This window comes from Anthonomus grandis, chromosome 12 (genome assembly GCF_022605725.1).
Source record: "Anthonomus grandis grandis chromosome 12, icAntGran1.3, whole genome shotgun sequence".
Taxonomy (NCBI): Eukaryota; Metazoa; Arthropoda; class Insecta; order Coleoptera; family Curculionidae; genus Anthonomus; species Anthonomus grandis.
This window is the reverse complement of record NC_065557.1, coordinates 5160292-5185241: the sequence shown is the minus strand read 5'-3', so window position 1 is coordinate 5185241 and position 24950 is coordinate 5160292. Positions and strand designations below refer to the sequence as shown.

The 24950-nt window shown below is 35.3% G+C and overlaps 2 protein-coding genes across 5 annotated transcripts; both read left to right on the top strand.

The window, feature by feature from the left end:
• The first annotated feature begins 449 nt into the window (after window positions 1–449).
• Window positions 450–24855, top strand: LOC126743062 (probable serine/threonine-protein kinase nek3). Of its 4 annotated transcripts, none has more exons than XM_050449994.1 (10): window positions 450–697; window positions 755–863; window positions 919–1207; window positions 1490–1751; window positions 4046–4329; window positions 5312–5428; window positions 7266–7361; window positions 11026–11272; window positions 11325–11591; window positions 24668–24855. In XM_050449994.1, the coding sequence occupies exons 1-10, from the start codon at window positions 544–546 to the stop codon at window positions 24847–24849; spliced, it is 2007 nt and encodes a 668-aa protein (XP_050305951.1). In that variant the 5' UTR covers window positions 450–543; the 3' UTR covers window positions 24850–24855. The 4 variants fall into 4 exon arrangements, with proteins under 4 accessions (XP_050305951.1, XP_050305950.1, XP_050305952.1 ...); XM_050449993.1 differs by having other exon boundaries at window positions 11023–11272; XM_050449995.1 differs by lacking the exon at window positions 24668–24855 and adding an exon at window positions 19802–20049 and having other exon boundaries at window positions 11023–11272.
• On the top strand, window positions 20150–24592 carry LOC126743064 (uncharacterized). Its single transcript, XM_050449999.1, has 7 exons — window positions 20150–20570; window positions 22969–23251; window positions 23301–23511; window positions 23572–23705; window positions 23847–24086; window positions 24136–24376; window positions 24434–24592. Exons 1-7 carry the CDS (start codon window positions 20229–20231, stop codon window positions 24561–24563), a joined length of 1581 nt encoding a protein of 526 aa, XP_050305956.1. The 5' UTR covers window positions 20150–20228; the 3' UTR covers window positions 24564–24592.
• Window positions 24856–24950: the final 95 nt, after the last annotated feature.

Below are 24950 nucleotides of genomic sequence, written 5' to 3'. Positions count from 1 at the left end.
TTCATACGTTAACTTGGCTGCATGAATATTTCTAGCATTATGAGGTGGTCTTCCGTTTTTATCAAGATTATTATTGTACTATTCTCAGTATTATTTTACTAAATAAATGTTCTTAAAACAATAAGAACATGTAGTTTATAAGTAAATATTAATGAAAACAACACAGTAATGAAAATTAACGAAAATTTCAACATTTCTACAAAGTGGATCAAATTTCGGGCCGAGAGGAGCGGACGGCTTCATATGGAACAAATTTTGCGCCGAGCGGAGCGGACGGCAAAGTGAATTGAATTTTTCATTTTAATTGAATCTCATATTAACTGGATGCTGGGATATATATATATAGTTAGTAAGTTAATTGATTTCCCTAAAAAACTAACCTCTACGTCTCCGAACTCTAAAACGGCTTTCTCACATATTCGATATGGTTAAAAACAAGCGAGTCCGATTTGTTTTTAGTTACTGAATAAAGTTCGGTGGCGGCGGTAACTAAGGGGTTGAATATTACGGAGCTCGAGGGTGGAAAGTTCTCGGAGGGGCGAAATGCCGAAAAATTGCGGCTTGAAGCTGTTCACGAAGACGTGGCCTTTAAAACGTGGAAAAAACGCGAATAAAACCGAACATGAGGAGAGGAAACATCAGAGACCTTTGACCGCCACACTGGATAAACCTACTATCTTGGATATACGGTTTATGGGTACATAAAGATCGAAGCTAAAAGACATATTATGTACAGCATTGTTTTTTTTTTAAGGCAAAATCGACATGAGTACGGTTCGAAAAGAATTCCTGAACATTTCAAACCTATGCCGGCTCCCGCTAGTATTAAAGCCGAAAGAGAAAAACAACGGACGACCTTTAAGGTATTTCAACTCTTTTATCCTAAAACAACAATTTTTTTAAACGTATTCCTTATAGCCTCCTCGGTACTGAAACTCGCAACAAAACAACGAAAAAGAAGCGGAAAAAACTCGACCCTAACGAGGACAGCCATGAGGACGAAGAAAGTAGCGTCATCCAGAGCGCCAAACTCAGAACCGGAGACCATTTAAATAATAATGACAATCGATCCAGGTCCAGATCCAGGAATTCTGGCAAACTGAGTAGTAGTAACAAATCTGTGATAGATCGGCTGAAGCATCACAAAAGTAGCTTGTTAGCCATTAAGAATAGCGTTAATGATGCCAATAATAATAAAACTTTAAAGGTGAGTGAGTCAGGAAAAGTATTTGACCCCATTTGATTGAAGATGCTTGTTAATTTCATTATTTAATTTATAAAGGCCCATTATTATTACATTATCAGATTCTACATGAAATTCCAAGAGATGTAATATTGGGTGAACACTTTTTTTAACATAAAAACAATTAAAGTCTTAAAAGCGACGATTTTCAACCATTTTTATCGTGTTACACCCAAAATTTGAATTTTTGCCTAGAATCTAAAAATATATATTACAATTAAATTGAATGCCCGTTTATGCTTAAAGGTGCCATTAAGGAAGCCGATTTTAACAACGATACAACCAACATCCGCCGCCTCCCTCATTACGGATATGGGGGCGAAAGGTGTGACGTCATCATCGATCAAACTGCCATCGCCGTGTAAAACCTGCGGCAGACCAGACCTACCGGAGCGATTCCACAGTCATCCCGCCACCCCATTGAAAACCACCCCTAAGAAAACAGTTGCTAGTAAAGATCTCCCGGAACCACTTCATGGGGGCAATAAGAGTGAAAAAGTAGCCACCGGTAAGTCAGTTAATGTGCGTAAATTACTTTCTGACGTGATCACTATACTGAGAAACTGTCATTTGTTAAACTGGTTAAGTCTGATTGACAAGTGACAGGTGGCAGTTATAAAATCTATGTAAAAGGGATATAGAGAGTGGTTTAAGTAGATCAAGACCAGTAAAAAAGTGATTTGGGTCAGTAGAAACTGTTGTTTAACACCCATTTACATTTGACTTCTTGTATTTACGATTCTTGAGGTATCATGCTTCAGAGAGCCATGGTGAGATAAGAGCTTCGCTCGAATTTAAGTATGCTAAAGTACGTAATCTGACTCCAGAATATTTAGGCAATATTTCAAAAATTTGCAAGAAATTAATAAATATACCCTAAGTAAGCCACAAATACCAAATTTTATTCGTATTGTGTAAATAACAATAAAGTTAAAAAAAAAAGTCGGCATAGTAATTACATTAAATCCCGGACATATTTTTTATTCCATCATTAGGACCCACTGTACTGTAATTTTTGTCTAGCAAAATGCCACATGTCCGTCCACTGTGTCACATGACAATAGGCTGAATTCTAAAACGTCAAAACTTTACCCAATTATCACGACTAAAATAACACGATTTGGTAAAAGATATGCATATATTCGTATTGTCTAGAGTCTCTTGAATATTTCCATACCAATTCCTAAAAGTTTTGAGGTATTTTAAGCATTTTATCAAGGAAATTAGGAAGCAAGTCCGAGCCGAATAAACCTATTTGCCGCCATGATGACAACGACGCCATTAAAATTGGGAAAATGATGACCATAAACGTCAAAATCGAGCATTTTCAAACGATGTTTTCGGGTATAAAAAAAGCGTTTTACCTTATGATACCTACATGTAAAAATACTAGAAGGCCTCAGAAAGACATTATAATCATTTCTAGTCCGATTCCAATCAGTTTTAGCATTTAAATTTCGAATATAAAAATGGGCTTTTCTGGTAGGTATACTCGTTACCATGGAAACGCGGCCATAGGCTGCTGGGGGAAAAGCCAGTATGCCATTGGTACTTTTTTGGAAAAAAATTACTTTTAGGGTACTTGTAAGAATTAGGCTTAAGTATGTTGTAGTAAAAAGAATGACGCATTTGCTCAATAAATTTCGCTCAAATTTATTAATAAATCTCTGATACACAGGGCGCCCACAATTAATTTCCAAAGTGACACATTTTTCAACCATTCATAACTCAAAAATTGTTTTACTTACAAAAACGGTTAATACAGGAAAATATTCTCCTCATTACGAACTATTATTAACCGTCCATGACCCTTTTGGCCCTAGGTGGCGCCACTAAAAAGTTATTGAAAGTAGTAAAAAAAAGTGGGGGAGTACCATGCAATGAAACGACTTACTTAGTTCTCATAATGATACATTAAAAAAAAAAACTTCCCGTCGACTGACAATAACCAAAAACTACTAACAGACAAGGCTCACGGGAACCCTAATCGATCCGTTATATTTCGTAAAATTCCAAGGACCGTTGCGATCTGTATCGAATTTCCATTACAAAAATCGAACAAAAAAAAAGTTAAGTTGTAAGGCGTTCTTCTTCTAAAAAAACAATAAATGAAAATTTGTTAATAATAAAATTGTAGCCCCATATTTGTAGATTATAAAAAGGTAAGCATCGTTTATCTACCCTAAACAGAACCAAAGTTATAAGCACTTTTGTCTGACAAGTATTTCCATTAGACTTTCGCTCTAATAAATTATGGGTTGAAGCTGTTGTTGACGTCACAGCATAGCGTTGCCAAATTGCCTAATAATGCTCGTTAAAGGTTTAAACTGGGCAATAGCAAATTACACGCATTATTTATGGTTAGAATAAAACAAAAAGCGATCGATCCAATAAAATTTGTGATGGTTTATTATTAGAAATTTGTCATGGTACTTTATTGGGTCGGATCTGTTATATACAATTGTCCATTATTGTTGAGTTATGTAGCGGCGGATGTGGCTACGTACGGATTATTTCATTTTAGTGCTAAAATTGCTAGTGAAAAAATGTTTGGTAAGAGTAGTTCTTTTAAATTTATAAATTACAGAAAGGTTACCTATATTCAGTTGTTTATATCTTACAAAGTATTCATCCAAAGTCGGGCATGTTACCCTTCAAATTTCTTAGAATTTCACGTATAATTCAAAAATGAAATAATAATTATTATTCATATTTAAAATAACAAAGTTCGACCCTTTTCTTTCTCTCTCCTTTTCTCAACCCTAGTGGCAAAAATCTCAACTAAAAAAAAATCCGTTTTAGTGAAATCCTCCGTCCAAAAACCGGTCGCAATCAAATATAAATCATCGAAAACCAACCGATCGGCCGAACTGACCGCACAAACGTCACCTGTCAAAAAGGACCTCACCGTAGTAATACCAAAACCGTCGTCTCCCATTGCGGAAAACGAAACGAAAATGGGGAGAAAAAGCGTCGCGACCACGCCCACCAGAGTCGGTTCCGCCAAGAGAACCTTGACGTGTTACATCTGCGGAAGGGAGTTCGGTACCGCCTCCTTGGGACTCCACGAACCCAAATGTTTACAGGTAAAAATATTTATTTAAAAAAAAAACTCTTATAGCAACAACAAATTCAAGCACATACCTGACAGGTGAGAAGAGCCTAGTCATTACGTCACAGCACCCGTCATTTTTTTTTATCAAGAAGACTGGTGGGAGGAGCCTACCTGATAGCACGCCGCCATATTTGATTATGATGGACAATGGGAGGGGCCTATAAATGTCATTTTTTCTGATTTTGATGGGTGGTGGGGTCTACAGTGACTACGTCACAGCGCACCGCCATTTTTCTTGATTATGCTGGTGGGTGGGAGGGGCTTACTGAAAAGACGCCATCTTTGATGATTATCTCGATTTAATTCTGTGCATTGTTTTAAGATTATTTTGCGACCTAAACATTAAAACCTAGAAATAAAATGAACGTCTGATATGGTCAATTTCCTCGTTTTGTTTCGAATGCAAATTGCCGTTCTTTATGGGGATATTAAACGCGAACTGTCTGGTTTGACCTTTGCACACACCTGACCCACTTTTAAAATGGCCGTTTTAAAGGGTCTGTAATAGAATTTGGGTTTTTTTTATTATACCTAATAGTGTGCCATGACCAGTATGAATTTTTCCCCGAAGGAGGCTTGGAAAAACAAAAGATATGTCCAAGCCTCCTTGACGAAACATCATCATGATCTCATTTAAGCAATTATTTCTCCGCGCAAATTAAAAAAAAATCTTCGTGGGTTGATGATCAAGGCCACTGCGAGAATTATTATTTGCAAATAATTATTGTACATGTCACCGCGGTTAAATGCTCGAATTTCTTCACAGTCACCGGTGTTTTAAACTTTTGTAATTCCGTCGAAATTCTCGTTTACCCAAAAATGTTGTCGCGGAGCGGCAGTATGCCCAACAGAAATATTTTCGAATTACTGTATTCGGATAATAAGAAGGTGATATAATGCGGGTTTAACCAGTATAGGGTCAACGTTTTTGTTGCTTTCTTTATTCTTCATAGAAATGGGAACGTGAAAATGCCCGTCTGCCGTCCAATTTGAGACGTAAACCCCCCGTTAAGCCTGAGGGAGAGTTTTCGCAACAGGAATGGAATCAATTGGCATGGGAATCCTCACAAGTAAGTCTCTATTTTTTAAGAATGTTATTTTTGGGCAGTTAGACTCCGCCCCATATAAGTGACAAATAATATGTAAAAATCAATGAACAACAAATTATTTGTTGTTTAAATTGATAATAAACATTAGTACATCATCGTAATGACACATCAAGCAATCCCTGATCTGTTTCTCTTTGACAATGGACCGTTTTGTGGGTGGAGCCTGCGGTTGCCAAGCAGCATTTGCTTAGTTACCTACCTGATTAGACTCCGCCCCTTATAAAAAACAAAAATGGCCTCCTTTTTAAATGCATTCAATTCCATTGACATTGCCGATAATGATAATGATATAATCGATAAATAACAAAAGAATCGTTTGTTTGACGTCATAAATTAACCTTGAACCTTCCCAGACCAAGAGAGAATAATCTATTTTTTATCTATAATTACCATCGGGCATGCACGGAATGATGTATGCTTAATGACAAAATGTCCGGTTTAATAAATAATAGTTTCATACGGCGACCTTGCACCTAAAACCGAACCGAATCTATTTCCAGGCGGAACTTAATGTTATTCGAATCGATTAATCTGGTGGCCCAGTTCACACGTTCAACTCCCCTATAAATCGTCCTTTAAATAAGCATGAAGTCTTTAAGGTCATACTAAGATCATTCGAGATACTGGGAATTAGGTTAAGTTTTACCAGATAGCAGCAAACATACCATTTTGATGTCATTTATAAATGCAGTAATTTTATGTGTGACGGTTTTCAAAAAAAATTAAGAAAAAATTTTTTTCTGAAACTATGAGGAAAATTGCTGTTTTTATTTTTGAATTGGATTCTATGTAAGAATGTCTAGAAAAAATCTACAATAGCCTTTTGCCCTAAATTGCATGGTAAGGGAGTTACGGGGGATACTATTTGAAGCACAACCCAAATTTTGATTGGCTCTAACTCAAAAAAAAATTACTTGTAAAAAATGCGTTAAGGGAAGAAAATCAGTTAGAATTGCTTTAAATACATTTCCAGAACCAAAAGTTCCAAAAGAAAAAAATTGATTTGTGTCCAGTTTTCAGGGAAATTCTCTAAAAAAAATTATTTCAATTTTTTTCTGGAAAATCTTTGATGCTGAGAAAAAAATTGTGTTCATAAAAGTTGTTTGCCTTGAAGAAATCTACCATTTGCAAAATATTTCACATTTTCATATATGACCATTCTCAAGAAAATTAAGAAAAACCGATTTTCATAATTTCCCAATTTTCTCTGAAACTATACAAAAAGTTGGTGTTTTTATTTTTGCATTGGATTCTATGTAAGAATGCCTAAGAAAAAGCTAGAAAACCTTTTTGCCCTAAACTGCATGGTAAGGGAGTTATGGGGGGATATCTGCAAAACAGCTCAAATTTTGAGCACAAAAAATTCGAAAAATTGAAAATTGCCAAAAATAAAAAACAAAACGATTACGAGGTAAAGCATTAAATTAGCATCTAAAAAATCTTATAACAATTCTTTCTAACTTTCACACTAATGGCATAAAAAAATATTGAAAAATAAAATTTCACAAAAAAGCTTAGTTAGGACTGTTGTAACTGAATTTTGTGAAGCAAAAATCCAAATTAAAAAAAAACGATTTTTGGGTCAAAATCTAAAGTATGTACAACATGTATATTCCTGATATGTCAACTTAATACTGATTTTCGTTTAACCAAGATCTAAAACAAAAATTTTACTATGAATCTTGTCTTAATAATCTGCATTCGTCTAACGTGATCTACAACCTCTAAATAACCTTTAAACCTGTCAAATAACCACTTATGACATCAGGCAAACAATTAATCATATACTTCTTAACAGGCAACGTTGGTGCCTTGTCTAAACTGCGGAAGAACATTTTTCCCTGATAGACTGGAAGTTCATCAAAGAAGCTGCAAGGCCCAACTCACTACCAACGTAAGTTCTCAGCAACTTTTAATGTCTCACATTTACTAAGTTTACGCGTGACATTAAAGCGAATTAAAGCAAAAACGCTTTAACGTTGACATTATAACCAGTTGTTTTTTACTGCCAACCTAAATAATTTATTGATAAATTACTTCGGTTGAGGAGATTGTGTAAAAAAATATATCTAATAAAAGAATATAATTTTTTATAAATCAAAGTGAACATTTTTTCTCCCTGACTCAGGTTTTCAAATTTTTTTTAGTTGGTGGCACTGAAAATTAATACGAATTTGGATCTTCTCTTGTACCTTAATGGGCATTACAGCGAGATCATCCACATATTTAAAACGTTTTAAATAAATGCGAATTAGAAACTCTAAAACGGTTTACGGGTGTCCACACATGCGTTTTATCTTAGTTCGCATTTCACTAAAGCTCTTTAATGCTTGTGTGTAAACATGGTAATTAACCCGGCAACTTAAGACCCAACGAGTTTTGGATTTTTTTAGTATGTTTAGGAAGTTTACCTTAAGATCTATTAAAGGTAGGCACTATTAAAAAAATAGTTTGAATGAGTCGTTCTCTAACAAAAAATTACCGAAAATTTATTTTCCTACTGCTCTAAAATATTTTTTCTTTATTCCTATGTTAAATAAATTAAATGAAAGGATTAAAAAGACAACACTTTATTTTAAGTTGTTTACTAAATTGACTTGTTTAATTAAGCAATTTAAACCATGTGACTTTTTTAACCGTTTTGACACTTCAATAGCGGACGATTTGCACGCAAAAGATCATTATTACGCATTATTCAGTGTATTTTTAGGAGTCAATTTTGTGTTTATTGATGAATTTAGTAATTTTTGAGACTTTTATTGTCTATTATTATACACTATATTCCGAACTACTATAATATCTAAAAACATTTAAAAAAATAAATCAGTTTATCCTTGCCTATAAGACTCTTAGTCTTTCATGTTAAAATGGTCTTAGGAAGTCGCTATAGGTAATTGATTAACCTAAAAATAAGTTATAGATATTTGAACAAAATCAAGTAAATAAATTGTGAATATTATTCATTAATTGAAGAGGATTTTGAGTATGGTTGTCAAAGTACACTGCCAAAAACTTGAAATGGATATCATTATCTTTGCCACAGTTATTACACCAAAGAACAAATCAAAACTTATGAAAGTCTTACTGCTTATACATATTTTGAGGCTGGATTTATGGGAAAAGTTGGCTTTTGATAATGGGATTTTAGTAGGCAATAATCCTTTTTTCCAGCACTCCATGAAAGCTTGATAACCTGGTCTGGTTAATTGTTGAAAAAAATTGAAGTCTTTGTACAGACCATTGTACCTGCGTGGCAGGGTCTTAGTTAGAGAAGTTTATAGCCACATAACAGCAGTTTTGTATGTAGCAGAGCTAAAGAAAAATATATCAAGATCACTTGTACCATTCCATCATAGAGTGATATATAAGCAATGGAAGTAGCTTCAATGGATTGGGGAAGAGTTATTGAAGAAATGACTGTTATTCACTGTCCTCCATTGAATAATCCTGAAGTTGGTGACATGTTTCAAAAATTACAAGACTCTAATAGTCAAGCTGTGTTAATGAGAATCATGGTAGAGCCATTTCGATCACAAATAAGTAAGGAAAAACGGCCTCCATTTTTAAAAAAGTTGACAGCACATAACAGAATACTAAACCTTAGAATATCGCTTTAAATCTGTTGTAATTATTAATAATTATAATGATTATTCGATAAATAAACGATTTAGGAATTCGTTATATATAGGTTGATAATGAAAATCATAAAAAATAAATAAAATTAAATATAAGGCACCTAAAACCGGATAACAAATTTAGGCGTCTAAACTTTTGTGTGCCAATCGTCAGCCATATTGAAAAAGTTTGACAGTTCACTGGATTCCCTAATTTAGGAACGTTGACGGTTATAATTAACTGTCAAATTGTTGACAAAACCTATTCAGGATGTTTAAATAAATAACGACAGCTTTGCCTTATTATGACGCTACTTTAATTCCTTGGATGTTATTTTAGTAGATGAAGGTTTTAGGGCAGGGAGTCTATTTTGTTTGAACTTTATTTTCCCAAACTTTAAAGGTCAATATCTCGGCTTCTATGGGTACCATCGGGAAAATTCCAACGGTTTTGTCTTAGTTTCGTCCTTCCGAATCCAACCAGACCATCCGCAAACTCGTAGCTCTTACATTAGCCGAGATATCACATTTTTTCGAAACGAGGTCGAAAAATTACTTTCTCGGAATATTCAAAACACTCTCATTCCCTTAGTTCTGCTCGAATCCCGTTATAACCCGGTGTTTTCTTGATGTAGGTGATTAAAGCAAGCCGCTGGTATAGTTAGTTCGATTTCGAAAAAAATCAATTTTTGGTGAAAAAATTCGATACGGGGGGGTATACCCGAAAAATGAAAAATCCCGAACTTTGAAGGTGGATATCTCAGCATCTATGGACACTATCGGGAAAATTCCAACAGTTTTGTCTTAGTTTTGTCTTTCTGAATCCAACGAGACCATCCGCAAGATCGTAGCTATCATATTAGCCGAGATATCACATTTTTAGAGCCCATTTTTCGGCTCAAAAACGAGGTCGAAAAATGACATTTTACGAATATTCAAAGTGCTCTCATTCCCTTAGTTCTGCTTGAATCCCATTAAAACCCGGTGGTTTCGTGATGTAGGTGATAGGAACAAGCCGCTGGTATAGTTAGTTCGATTTCGAAAAAAAACAATTGTTGGTGGAAAAATTCGATACGGGGGGGTGTACCCGAAAAATGAAAAATCCCGAACTTTGAAGGTCGATATCTCGGCTTCTATGGACAGAATCGTGAAAATTCCAACGGTTTTGTCTTAGTTTTGTCTTTCTGAATCCAGCGAGACCATCCGCAAGATCGTAGCTCTCATATTAGCCGAGATATCGCATTTTTAGCGCAAAAACGAGGTCGAAAAATATTTGTCGAAAAAATGTTAGTTCTGCTCGAGCTCGAACCCCGAATCTTGGAGTAACCAAAAACTATACCGCACTGTCTCACGTGAACTATAATTGATCCGTAAAGTTTCATAACATTTAAAGAACCGTTGCGACCTGTATCGAATTCCCATTGAAAAAATTGGACAAAAAATAATTTTTGACTTTAAAAGCGTCCCTGTCCTAAACAAAAAAAAAAACAAATCAAAATTTGTAAGTAATCAGGTTGTAGCCCCATATTTCTAAATTATAAGAAGGTAAACTTCATTTCTCTACCCCAAATAGAACCAAAGTTATAAGCACTTTTGTCTGACGGGTCCGAATTTTGTGCGAAAACTCTCACTATCTCACATTATTTGTATCAGGTGATTTTTTTATAAATAGAAGCTGCAAACAAATCGGACAAACAAATTTTGAACAAAATTGAAATTATTTATTATTAAATGCGATCCATGTGAAAAATTGACATATTGGAGGAGAGTTTTCGCATTGCAATGTTTTGAAAATGACATCATACAGTACAAAATTTGATTCATATAAAAGCTATTTTGTATTTATTTAAACGTTCTATAGACCGTACCCTCACTTCTACTAAACAAAAAAATCTTTAGGACTTAAATTGCTCAATCACCGACCAACACGATATATTTCAGAAGAAAACCACGTCAAATGACACCCTATCATCCTCGTCCACCGCCTCCTCAATGTCCCAAAGTCAAAACTCAGAACCCTCCTCCTCCTCCTCTGGAAAACCTCCGTCAGTTCAATGCTACATCTGCGGAAAAATGTTCGGGACGCATTCCATTAAAATCCACGAGAAAAGTTGCCTGAAAAAGTGGCATGTGGAAAACGAGAGTTTACCGTATGACATGAGGAGCCCGGCACCAGTGAGACCCTCCTCAGGTAAATTGATGGGATTTTTTTTAAAACCGAATGAGACACACAATTATTTTAGTGAATAATAAGGCGCCTCCTCACTTCCTTAAAGAGGAGGCTCACGGCAACCAATCGGAAACGACCAGGAGCAGTACGAAGGAGGAACGACCAACGTCCGGTACGAAATCGCCGCTGTTTCCTTGTTACCTGTGCGGAAAACTGTTCACGGTCAACTCGATTTACATTCACGAGCCACAATGCCTGAAAATGTGGAAAATCGAGAACGATAAGTTGCCTGTAAGCAAGAGGAGGCCGATACCATTGAAGCCCGACATTAAATTTACACGTAAGTCATGAGATTATAAAATATTTTAATGTAAAAAGTGTTAAATGTCGTGACTTTCATTTGTGGATGTGCCCGGCTCGAAGGACCATGTTTTGTTAACACATGGACATACTTCTAATATAGTTTCATGCCCATTATTATGAGACAAGGTAGTCTTATTTAAAACATATACATTTAAAAAATATCCTATCTATATCAACTACATAATATGTGGTTGATAGTTCTAAAATAGGCTTAAAAATTAGTTACATATTATATATATATTGCACCTGATCAATATATGCATTAAAAAGTGTTTTTTTTGGTCCTTCGAGCCGGATTTATTGAAAGTCTTTCGTGTCGAAAATGTTTTCTGTGTTCTGGGGAGGGAATAATCGTCGCTTAAAGTCCCAAATGGGTGAATTTATGCCTGTCGCATTTCCCTTATAGGAAATTTACCCATATGGGGTCGTCGACCCTGCTTGATAAAACACGAACGCGAAATTTATATTTTCTTTGACCGGACGGACACACACGAAAGGAGTCGTCCAATGTAATTATGTTCGTCGTGTGTGTATCTACTTTAAATTGTATACAATAGTATAGTAATTATAGTACCATGCCCGTTTGTTTTGGGAGAAGAGCATTTTTTTGATTTTCCTCAATATTTTGTACGTTAATTGAAAATTGCTCAAATGGGTGTCTAATTAAATTAATTGAAGAATCTGTGTTTAATTTTCAAGCTCATATCTTTTTTGAGTTATGGGGATTTTTTTGTGAATTTCCTGTATATTTTTTAAAAAAGCGAAAATAGAGATTTTAAATGAAGAATACTTACGGAAATTTTCAACGTTTTAATTTTTTTTTGAGTTATAGGGATTTTTTGAAAAAATATTTTTATTTCAAAATTTTTGTCTTGTAAGTTCGTGTAAGTATATTTTTTGCAAAAACCCTTAAATATATCTAATGATTTTAAATAAGGAATTTTAATGTCAATTTTCAACATTCTAGCTTAATTACTTTTTGAGTTATAGAAATTGTTTGAAATTAATTTAAAAAAACTTCTCAGTTCCTTATTTATTTTTTCCAAAACATTGAAGTAATGATTTTAAATATAAAATTTTTACGCAAATTTTCAACGTTCTAACTTTTTTAGTTTTTGAATTGTAGGAACATTTTGAAAAAAATATTTTTTTACTCAAAGATTTGTTTTCTCAACTCCTTGTATATTTTCTAAAAAGCGCTGATATACTCACGGGGCGGAGCAATAAAAAAAAATTTAAAACATCTTATCCCCGGGTGTCGAATAGTTGCCTTTTAAGGTTATAATTTAATTTAAAAAAAAATTCATTGTGCGATGACGTCTTCAGGTTCCTTTTTGAATGCAAAAATTTAGAAAACTTTGAAAAATCCAATTTTGTGGCAATCTAGGTTTCTCAAATTTTACTTCAAGTATTAGGAGGATTGCCTTTGAATAATGTGCGGCGTACAAAATATTTAGTAATTAGCAAAAAAATAACATAAAATATAAAAAGCAATATTACAACCAAGGCAGTTTTAAAGACTTTAGAAAGAAAAGAGCTTAAAAAAAAAGAAAATTGAAAAAAGTAAAGACTCGAATTTAGACTGTATTAGGATTCAAAATGAAAGTGAAGAAACAGAGGACGACTACTGCAACCCGATCTATAACAAAGAATCTGCCGATTGTGCTAAGTCTCAAGAGTCACAAGCATCAACGTCTTCAAGAATGCCTTACAAAAAAGCATTAGTTTCATCTAATGACGTGGCTGAGGTATGTGACAGGGGTGGATTCTCAGATCGAAATGCGTCTCTCCTGGCAAATGCTGTACTTAAAGATTTCAATTTAGTAAGTGACGAGGACCCATCCCTAATAATCGATAGAAGTAAAATTAGAAGAGAAAGAAAAAGACGTAGGGATAATTTAGCTAAAATGGAGAGGGACCAGCTAAAAGAAATTTCCGGAATTTACTTCGACGGTAAAAAGGATAAGACTCTGGTGGTTGAGAAAATCGGATCTTCGTATCACAATAAGCAAATAACCGAGGAACATGTAGTTCTTGTTGCAGAGCCAGGTTCAATTTACTGGCGCCTGCTTCCGGGAGTGCCAGTAGTGTCAAGACAAGTCTTTTTAATTTTCTTCAAAATCATTTGGGTGAAAATTTTAACAACATTTCGGTTGTAGGATGTGATGGCACAGTTGTAAATACAGGGTTTAAGAATGGTGTTATAAAACACTTAGAAGTATGCTTAGGAAAACCAGTTTATTGGTTTATATGTCTGTTGCACTGTAATGAACTTCCCCTTCGTCACTTAGTTCTAGAAATAGATGGTAAGACCAATGATCCTAGAGGATTTACTGGTCCCATAGGAAAGCAGCTAGGTAATTGTGAAAAAAATCCGGTTGTGCCATTTCGAATTATTAAACCTGACTTCAAATTGCCTTCAATAAATTTTACCGATTTAAGTCAGACCAAAAGTACTTATATGAAATGGTTTTAGCAATAGGAGAAGGTAATATTTCCTCTCAGTTGAGCGCTAAACAACCAGGAAATATGTCCCATGCACGATGGTTGACAACACCTAACAGAATATTAAGACTGTATGTTACAATAGAACAACCATCGACTGAATTAAATATATTAGCCGAGTTTGTTGTTAAGGTATATGCTACAACCTGGTTCATGATAAAGCATTGGACACAAACATTTATTCCATTTATTTCAAGCTTCTCGATATTTACCGACAAAATTTAAAAACATTGTAAATAAAGTTATCCAAAGAAACGCATTTTTGGCCCATTCAGAAAACATTTTAATTGCAATGCTGGGAGATGACAGAAAGCACATTAGAGAGCTGGCCTTGCGCCGAATTTTAAAATGTCGAGGTTCTAAAACTAATCACCAGCTTCGTGATTTTAAAGTGCCAAAACTGAACTTTGATGCTACCGAGAGCTTATTGAAAGGCAATCAGATGAAGTTACGGAGCCTCCATTGACAAAAGGCATGTCAGAAATAAATCTTAGAGAAATGGTTGCTAATGTTCCCGATACCATAGAAATTCTAAATTTCCCATGTCACACTCAGGCAGTCGAACGACATATTATTAAGATGGTGACTGAAGCGTCTACATCAGTATGTGGAAATACGGCTAGAGATGGCTTTATTCGAGCAAAAATTGCTTCTAGAAAAGCTATACCCCAGATGGAGACAAAAAAAGATTTTACTTAGTAGGTTTTTAGACCAATGGGAGGATGGGAGGAGGAGGGAGGGGGTGGAATCCGCTTTGCAGCCACCTCCTCGTGGTAGATTCTGGGTTGTTTTTTTTTTAATTAATAAAAATATTATTTTTTATTTAAAAAAAAACAAACAAAGAGCTGCAACAAAAATTGCATTTTTTTAGATTTTTCGCGGTTTTAAAATAAAAACAGGAACCTGAAGGACCAAATATTTTTTGACAAAAATTCACCAATTTACTTAACTAACTAAAAGGCAATTATTCCGAACCCAGGCTAATTAAAAAAAGGATTTTTTTTTACCTATAACCATTGCTCCGCCTCCTAATAGGTATCTAGTAGTATTAAATGAGGAATTTTCTGGAAAATGTGCAACGTTCTAACTTCATCAGTTTTTGAATGAAAGCAATTTTTTTTAAAAATACTTTTTCTTCCTAAAATTTTTTTTTTCAATTTCCTGAATGTTTTTTGAAAAACACTCCAATAAGTATCCAATGATTTTAAATGAGGAATTCTCACGCAAACACGTTTTGCACCGTTTAACCTTTATTAATTTTTGAGTTATAAGGTACTTGAGGGGAATAAGGCCTAGCTAAGAAAAAAATTGAATAAAGTGAAAGACTGTAATGTTAATATTTAGTTTAATACACCAAAGTGCTTGTAAGGTTATATTATTTCTAAGAAACTTAAAAAAATAATCTCTAAAAAAACTAGAAAACAAAAAATAAATATAATAAGAAAAATAACGCAAATCGGCCTTATTATCCGATGGAGGTTTAATAAAGCCTATACATAAAAATGGCACAACTCGTTAATTGGGCGAAGTTTAGCAGCAATCGGGACACTCAAAATCATCCATGTCATTGACTGTTAAGCCAACACATTCCTCATGGTACCATTTAAGACATTTGCTGCACTGTCTCATATCGGCCTACCTGTCTTCCTCACATCCATGGCAATACCATTCGGTACTTAACTCAATATCTTTATTCAATTTGGCACGACTTTTGTTCTTCTCGGTAAAAAGATCTCTAGTGACTGGAGTTCCTTTGTAGTTTAGAGCTTTTTTTCGATTTTTCATTAGTTTTTACTGGTGCTGGCAAAAGCTCATTAAAAGAAGTGACTTTTGTTGTTCGTCTCTTTAATTCAGCAAGAGGGATATGGTCATCAGTCGAATCCGAGTCAGAAGAGTAAACATTGGAATATGAAAATTTGCCAGACTTGTTGGATGCCATTCCAGACGGACCAGGTTGAAGAGATTCAGGTGGACGCCTATTTTCTTTGTTGGTATCATCCGGTGCCGGCACGTCTGAGAGAATTGAAGGAGCAAATGCTGTTTCTGGAATTGCCTCGGGATTTAATGGAAACAGACCAGTAGCCTTAAAACCGTTTATAATGTTACTATGTGTCATGCATTTAAACCAAACATTTGAAAGTATGATGTTAAAACGTGATTTGGTTAGCTTTTTGTTAGGATTCTGATCCAAGAATAATAATACCTCATTATCCCAATGATGCTCAAATGAACGATATACAGATTTGTCGAGGGGTTGAATCAGGAAAATTCCAACGGTGGTTTTGTCTTAGTTTCGTCGTTCTGAATCCAACGAGACCATCCGCAAGGTCGTAGCTTTTACGATAGCCGAGATATGGCATTTTTGTTGCCCATTTTTGGCCTGAAAAACGAGGTCAAAAAGTGACAATTTCCGAATTTTCAAAGTGCTCTCATTCCCTTATTTTTGCATGGATTCCCTTATAACCGGGTATTTTCGTGATCTACTTGATGAGAACAATCCGCTGGTACTTAGGAATTTTTTGAAAAACGCTGAAATAGATATCTAATCAATCAATCAATCAATATATGCTTTATTGTCATAAAAGTAAATTTGTTGACAAAGCTGTAAAAAAGAAAAACATATACACAAACATGTAAAAAGGGTATTTAGCATGCTATGGTCCATCATCCTAAAAGCATTCTGCTTCTATGAATATATGGTTTACCTATACCAGTAAAACCAACAACATCCCCATTCTTCAGAAATACTCCTCCAAGACTCCGAACCAAAACATACAAAGCTAATGTAATGTCAAGAGTATCAATATGTATAACACAAACAGATATTATTCACTCCCGAAATATACAATTTTATTAAATGTTAAACTGTAAAAAAAAATGAGTCACAGAAATAAATTAGGCGAAATGATATGGTCTAAAAAATATATAGAATATACCTAAAGTCCTGCAAGAAAAAGGTAAAAATGACTAAAATCTATCCGACAAAAATTCAGTTATTTCATAATAGCCCTTTGCAACTAAGAGTTTTTTAACACGTTTTCTAAAAAGTTTCCAGCTACCTATTATACCTTTTAAATCTGCAGGAAGATTCTTTTGATCAGTGAACTTGTAGGCATAGGCAAGAGCACATCATTAGCTCGTCGACTGCTATATTCATGCCTATTAGTTGTGTTCACATTTCTAAATTTCTTATGAACGAGGTAAACAGATTCCAATATAAATAAGGCAGGAAGGGTTAGGATTTTATGAGTGATAAATAGCTGTTTGCAAAACTCTTTCATACTCACATTACACAGACGTCGGATCGCTCTCTTTTGCAAAACAAAAACACTATTAAATAAGTAATGTGTGCATGCACCCCAGAAACACAAACCATACCTTAAATGGGACTCAATTGAAGAAAAATAAACATTTCTCGCCATGTCAAAATCAACCTCCCCTGCGACCACTTTAAGAGCATAACAATTTGCTGATATTTTCCTACACAATTACGTGATATGGCCCTCAAATTTTAGTTTATTATCAATAAATAAACCTAAAAATTTATTTTCGTCTAAGTTGTTTAGAGTGTGATTCTCCAAAAACACATTATTTAAATTGCATTTAAAATTCATTTTTGAAATATTTAAACACAGTTTGTTGGAATCACACCATTTCTTGATTTCAACAATATCTCTGTCATGCCATAAAATTGTTGAATCATCCGCAAACTGAATGAATTTACCTGAGATCCTAAGATTGGCCATGTCATTAATATAAATGAGGAATAGAAGTGGCCCAAGAACTGAACCCTGAGGAATACCATGAGTCACAAGCTGCTCCCTTGAAGGGAACCTCTGAATCCATACCGCTCAAGCTTCCACAGCAGTATTTCGTGACTAACTCAGTCAAATGCTTTGGTCAAGTCACAAAATACTGCTGCAGCAATACCACCACTGTTCAAGCTCAAAAACAAGGACTCAAAGAATGAAAAGATTGCATCTGATGTTCCCTTGGCACTTTGAAACCCAAATTGCTCCGATCTTATAATTTGCTTTTCAGCTAAATATGACATAAGTCGCTTTTTAACCAATTACTCGATGATTTTTGAGAGGGTGAAAAGCAATGCTATTGCCTATTGGTCTGTAAGAAGAGGGTGATTCAATTAATGAGTTTAAGTAGGGAGTTTTGTCGTAAATTTTCAACATTTTAACTTTATTAGTTTTGTTATATTTTGTTGTATTAGTTGAGTTATAGAAATAAGAAAAAAGGTTTTTTAAAAAAGAAAAATGTCTGCTTCTACATTGTTTAAAAAAGCTTAAAATAGGCGTCTTCTGATGATTTTAAATAAGAACTTTTCATGTAAATGTTCAACGCTTTAACTTTATTACTTTTTGAGTTATAGGAATTTTTTGAAAAAATAAGGTTTTCTCTAAAAAAAATGTTTTCTCAACTCCCTCTATATTTTTTTAACAAAGCTGAAATACGTGTCTAATGATTTTATATGAAGAATTTTTAAGCAAATTTTCAATGTTTACAATTTTTTTTCTCATCTCCCAGGACATTTATTCAAAATCACTGACATAGGTGCATTGAAAAATAAATGACCTCTACTAGGTGTCCGCCATTTTGGGAGATTGTGTCCTTTCGATGTTGGTCACTCTGACAAATTTCAGTGGTGCCAATTTAAGTTTTTGGGAGGTTATGTTTACAAAAACGAAATAGTTATATTTCGTTATTGAAGCTCTATCATTTGGTTTTTATTATACCTATTTCAACATTTCTAATCTCTGGCCCAACGTTTTAATTGAGAATATGATTTAAAAACCATGTCAAACCAACGAACGACATAAAATGATGTAACTAAAAAGTATGTACTTTATGATTTAGATAACAAAAAACAAATGAGCTTGTAGAATGGCCTTTTATTCGGTTAAGCAAATACACAAATTACAACTCGTAACTTATAAATCCATAATTTGAAATACATAAATTAATACGTCTCGCCATAATCGAGTCACGTCAAAATCTCTACTTGTCAATCACTTATGCCAATCTAACAAAACGTAATAACTGTCAACACATATGACGTTCTATCTAAAGGCGCGAAATTTAAATTTTAAAATTAAATACTACTTACAGGCTCACCAACATATTAAAATATAAAATAAGTTTTATTATTTAAATTAAATTATAAACAGGGAAATTAGTACAACTCAAGAAAAAAATGGTAAAAATTCCTATTTACTGGCAACTAGTTTCGGTACCTAACGAATACTATACTCCTTAAAGAAAAGCTTTCCAGAACATCGACAATATCCTCCTGCCATGTCATATTTTATAAGGATACAAATTTAAGGCATTTTAAAATTAAGGCACCTTCGTTCATTTTTGAACTATGATTTTTAAATAACATATAATATGATTTCATTATTTATAAGTGAAGAAAATGCACGAGTAACGACTTTTTATTCTTCATACCTACATGACAGCTCACGTGTCAAACGTCATTTAATATATCTTTTGTTGGCAACACTGAAAATGTTCAGAGAGACCAACATCAAACGGACACAACCACTATAAAAAATGGCGGCCGCTAGACAGCGGTAATTTTTGGTCATAGTGGCCACTTGCATTAGCAGTCCAGGTATATGTATTAAGTTCGTGTAAGGAGCCGATAAATATTATTATTGGTTCTTCCAGATTCTGGAACGATCAATTTCGAAGACACTAGCAACGCCTACTGGCAAAGCCACCTAAGCCAGCTGGTGCCGTGCAAGGTTTGTTCCAGAACTTTCAACCCCGATCGGGTGGCGGTGCACGAGCGCAGTTGCAAAGGAAACTGAATGAACCGTTAAAATCTCTAACTGTGACAATTGTGATTGTATTATTATCAGTTAATGTACCTAATCTTATCAGAGAATTGAAATAAATAATTTTTATAGACATTACTTTACTATTGTATAAATAATTCCAGTGTTTACTTAGTCACAATGAATCTCGGAAAACAAACAACGAAAAGCAAACAACATGTTTTTCGCGGCAATAAGCGTTGTTGCGGAAAATCGCCCTTCGGTACAGTTCTTGAACGAAAATCATGTGAAAATTGAGTTCAGTGTGCAAGAAAAAAATGTCTCTGGAAAAAGCGAAAAGCATAGAAGCCGGTCTGCAGACCGTGATCGGCACAACTGAAGACTCCCCAAGCGATAAACCGTTGTTCGCCCGGCTAAAATTCATCTTCTCAAATATGACCATAGAGCCGGTGCTGGTGCTCTACATTCTACCGAGCATCATGGTCACCATTGCGGTACAAAATTTAAACCTGGAAAAGGCGTGCAGGGTCAACCTCGGCATTTCGACCGAACACTGCGACGCCATCACCGTCAGAAACGAATCCGCTTATCCGGATTATAAGGCGGACGAAGAGAGGGTGCAAACCCTCGCAGCTTATATGACAATACTTAAAAATACAGTAAGTACTGCCTTCATTATGTTAGCTTAACCTAAAATAATAATCCTGCTTGCCCTCCAAAAGGGTCACGTGATGTATGACTCTCATTGACAAGTTTACTGTTGCTTCATCCAGATGTGACAACTGACAGTTATTAATTGTGACATTTCTTACAGGCAGTTGAGAGAACGTGAACTGTAACGTCACTGAATTTCAACTTTATTCAGACCCAGATTGTTGTGAAGTTACTATAAAGTTTCAGTGATATAACGTGCTATCAGAGTTTTCTCAAAATGACGTTTATGATCTAATCTACTATGACATTGTAAAATGACAACTGACAAGAATGACAGATCCATAGTTTTTGTTGCTACATTTACAGAAACATTTTAATCTTGAAATTCTTACAGGGTTAGGTACTTTGGATTTCTCTGCTTCTCTTTTATTTCGTGCATCATGAAGATGCTGAAGCTATCTTTTACTGTAGCGAGAGTGTTATTTTTCAGTTCCCACCTGAACTCTAGGCAGGAGTTTTCCTGTTCCTGTGTTTAGTTTCCAATGACAATTGACAAGAATGACAGTTTTAAGTTCACTGTTGGTTCATTTATACGTGACAACTGATAGTTATAAGGTTTCTGTTGCTACATTGTGTTCTTTTATGGTTACATTTCTTCCAGGCATTTGAGCAAACTTCAACTGCATTGTGACGTTGCAATAATGATTCAATCAGTAACATATAGTGTTATCAATTTTTGTTTCACACTTCGTACTTCCCTGAGTTTCTCAAAATGACATTTCTGGTCTAAGCTGCTGAAAATATTCTTACAAATAAATTGACAACTTATAAGAATGACAGTTAAACACTGTTTGTTGTTACATTTATAAAAACATATTAATCTTAAAATCCTTTTAGGGTTGGCCACTTTTATACCTCTTCTTCTCTTTTACTTCGTGCTCTCTGAATTGTGGCATGAAGATATCCAATAAATCTGTTTACTATAACAAAGGTGCGAAGATGTTCTTCTTCAGTTTTCACCTGTACTGCAGCTGGTTTTTCTTCCTGTTCCTGTGTTCAGTATCCAATGACAACTGACAAGAATGACAGTTCCAAGTTTACTGTTGCTACATATAGATGTGGCAATTGACACTTGTAAGGTTTTTGTTATGATATATAGATACGTTGTAATGTTTCATGGTAAAATGTCTTACAGGCAGTTGGCTAAACGTGAACTGCAACGTTACTGAATTTGCAACTGCATTTAAGATTGCTTTGACGTCACTATACTGGTTCAGTAACATGTAACGTGCATAAGTGACGTTTATGATCTAAGGTACTATAACATTATTAGATGCAAAATGACAAGTAACAAAAATTACAGTTCTGTACTTTGTGTTGCTACATTTACAGAGACATATCCTTGAGATTCTTACAGGGTTGGGTACTTTGGGTTCCTCTTTTTTTCTTTTACTACGTGCTTTTTGAGTAGCTTCATGAAGATGCTGAAACTACCTTTTACTAAAGCGAAGGTGTTCTTCAGTACCTGTACTCCAGGTGGATTTTCCTGTTCCTGTGTTGAATTTCAATGACAACTGACAAGAGTGACAGTTCTAACTTTCCATATTTGTCACATCTAGACCCCAGCTACTATCCAATTTTTCTTAACTTTAAAAAAATGACATCAAAAAAATTATAAGAGCAACAAGGAAGTGATCAATGTTTAAATGTGCGTTTGGAGAAACTTGACGAATCGAATTATAGTAATGGTATTACTGCATAAGGCCACCGTCATGAAAATTGTATAATAATCTTGATGGAGATTATTCTGTTGCCTCCTGTACTCTAGGATTTTCTTTCTGTTCCTGGCTTAAGAGTACAATGACAATTGACAAAAATAACAAGTGACAGATATAACATTTTTGTTGCTACATGTAAATACATTGTACTGTATGTTGTCAAATTTTTAACAGGCACTTGAGTAAACATAAACTGTGCACTTCACCTGCATTTGATCTCAAGGTAAAGGATCAGTAAGATAAGCTGCTATCTATTCTTCGTATCTTCCTGAGACATTTTTAGATTTAAAATGACAAGTATGACAGTTCTAAACTTTTTGTTGTACATTTACAGAAACATAATATTGAAATTCTTACAGGTTCGGGTACTTTTATTCCTCTCCTTTCAGATTTATTAGATGCTAAAGCTATCTAATAAATCTGTTTACTACAGCAGGAGTGCAAAGGTGTTCTTTTTCACTTCCAACCTGTACTCCAGGTAGATCTTCCTGTTCCTATGTTTATTGTACAATGACCATTGACAAGAATGACAGTTCTTAGCTTCTGTTAAGCAGTTACTACACAGACATTTAAATCACACGCCTGGAATAATGAATTTATTACTAGTTCCTAACGACATTTTCAGGTTCAAAGTATATTCCCGGCGATAATCCTCCTCTTCTTAGGGTCCTGGAGCGACCGTTTCCAAAAGCGCAAACTCTGCATGCTGGTGCCCGTGTTAGGAGACATGACCTCGGTGACCGGTTTGATTATTTGCACCTATTTCTTCCATCAGCTGCCCATGGAGGTGAACTCCGTGTGCGAGTCGTTGTTCCCTGCCATTTCCGGCACCTGGTTCGCCATGTTTTGCGGCGTTTACAGCTACATCAGCGACGTCAGCAGTGAGGAGGAGAGGACTGTGAGGATCGGTAATAAACGTTAGGAAACTTGTTCCGATTTGACCTTAAAACTTTCTAGGGGCCATCAATTTGTTGGCCAACGTGAGTATGTGCATCGGGACGGCGCTCAGCGGAGTCCTGTATAAAAGCATCGGGTTTTACGGGGTCTTTGGTACCGCCCTAGGGATGTATTCGGTGTCACTTGGTTATGGTTACTTTTTCGTGAGGGATACTTGTAAGATGGCCAAGGAGGGTGGGAGCGTGGTTGTGAAGAGCGAAGGGTTTTTTAGGTAGGACTAAAGGGAGTTACTTCGAAGTTTTTTTGCCTAAATCATATGTGTTTTCCAAAGGGATTTCTTCCAAATTGACCATATTAAGGAGACGTTCAAGACTGCCGTGAAGTCTGATAGTAAAAAGCGGGGCAGGAAGACTCGCGTTTGCGCCATCATGTTTTTGTTCGCCGTCATAGTTGGTCCACTTTATGGTAGGTGAACTTTATGACGTCACACTCTTCAGGCCCTTTGGTTGCTAAAAGTGACATTGGAAGTAGGTTGCTAGGAATGTAACCAGTATTGCGACGTCGTATTATAAAAGAGTTCCTGAAGAGATTTTTTAAATATTCTAGGGGAGTTAAATGTGGTGTACTTCTTCGTCAGATTTCGGTTTGGCTGGGACGCTATCGAGTACAGTTTCTTCGCGACGTTCCAGTTCGTCACCAACACATTAGGAACGATGTTTTCGTTGGCGTTTTTTTCGAAATTTCTCCAACTGGACGACTCCATTTTGGGAATAATCTCTTGCTCGACCAAGATATTGGCTTCGGGTGTGTACGCGTTTGCTCCGGGGCCGGTTTATTATTACTTAGGTCTGCCTTGATTTAGTCTATTGTGCAACGAATTAATGAAACATTTTAGGTGCTGTAGTGGAAATCTTGAATGGGACGTCATTTATAGCGATGCGCGCCATGATAACTAAGTTGGTGAGCGCAGAGGAGTTGGGCAAGATTAATTCTTTATTTGGGATGTTCGAGGCGGTGGTACCGCTGGTTTACGGACCGTTGTATAGTAGAATTTACGCCGCTACAATTGACTATTTTCCCGGTTGCTTTTATCTGGTTGGTGGGGGGCTTACATGCCCCGCCCTTTTTATTTTTTAGTAAGTTTCGCGAAGGCACCTGTTTTGTTTTTTCTGAGGAAAATCAAATATTTTCAGCTGGCTGTACTTGCAACATAAAGAGGATCTGAGGCAAGCAATTGTGGAAGAAGTACAAGAGGAAAAGTTGCTACATAACCAACTCAACAACGTGAATACTATCGTAAATGAGTTAAATGATAAACTGTGATGGTTATTGAATAAAAAAATTGTTTTTTTCATGACAGTTTCATTTATGTTTTATTAATTCAAGCTTAAGGGTTAGTGAGGTTAACGCCAAGTCGTCTTTTTTAGCATCAGGAGAAGTGGATTTCAAAGGGACATTTAGCCGAATTTGGGAAAATCATCTGACGGAGCTGGTACAATGCGAGAAGTGCGGAAGGAAATTTTTCCCCGATCGAATCGAGAAACATCGAGAGGCCTGCATAGGGTTAAAAATCGACATTCAAAAAAATAAAGTTAAAAATAAAAAGTAAATCTGAGTTTTGTGTTTTTGTTCTTTTCTTAGCAACAGTGTTATGACTATGGCAACATTTGTCTTTGTTCATAAGAATGAATACACGTCGAAAAACCTCTA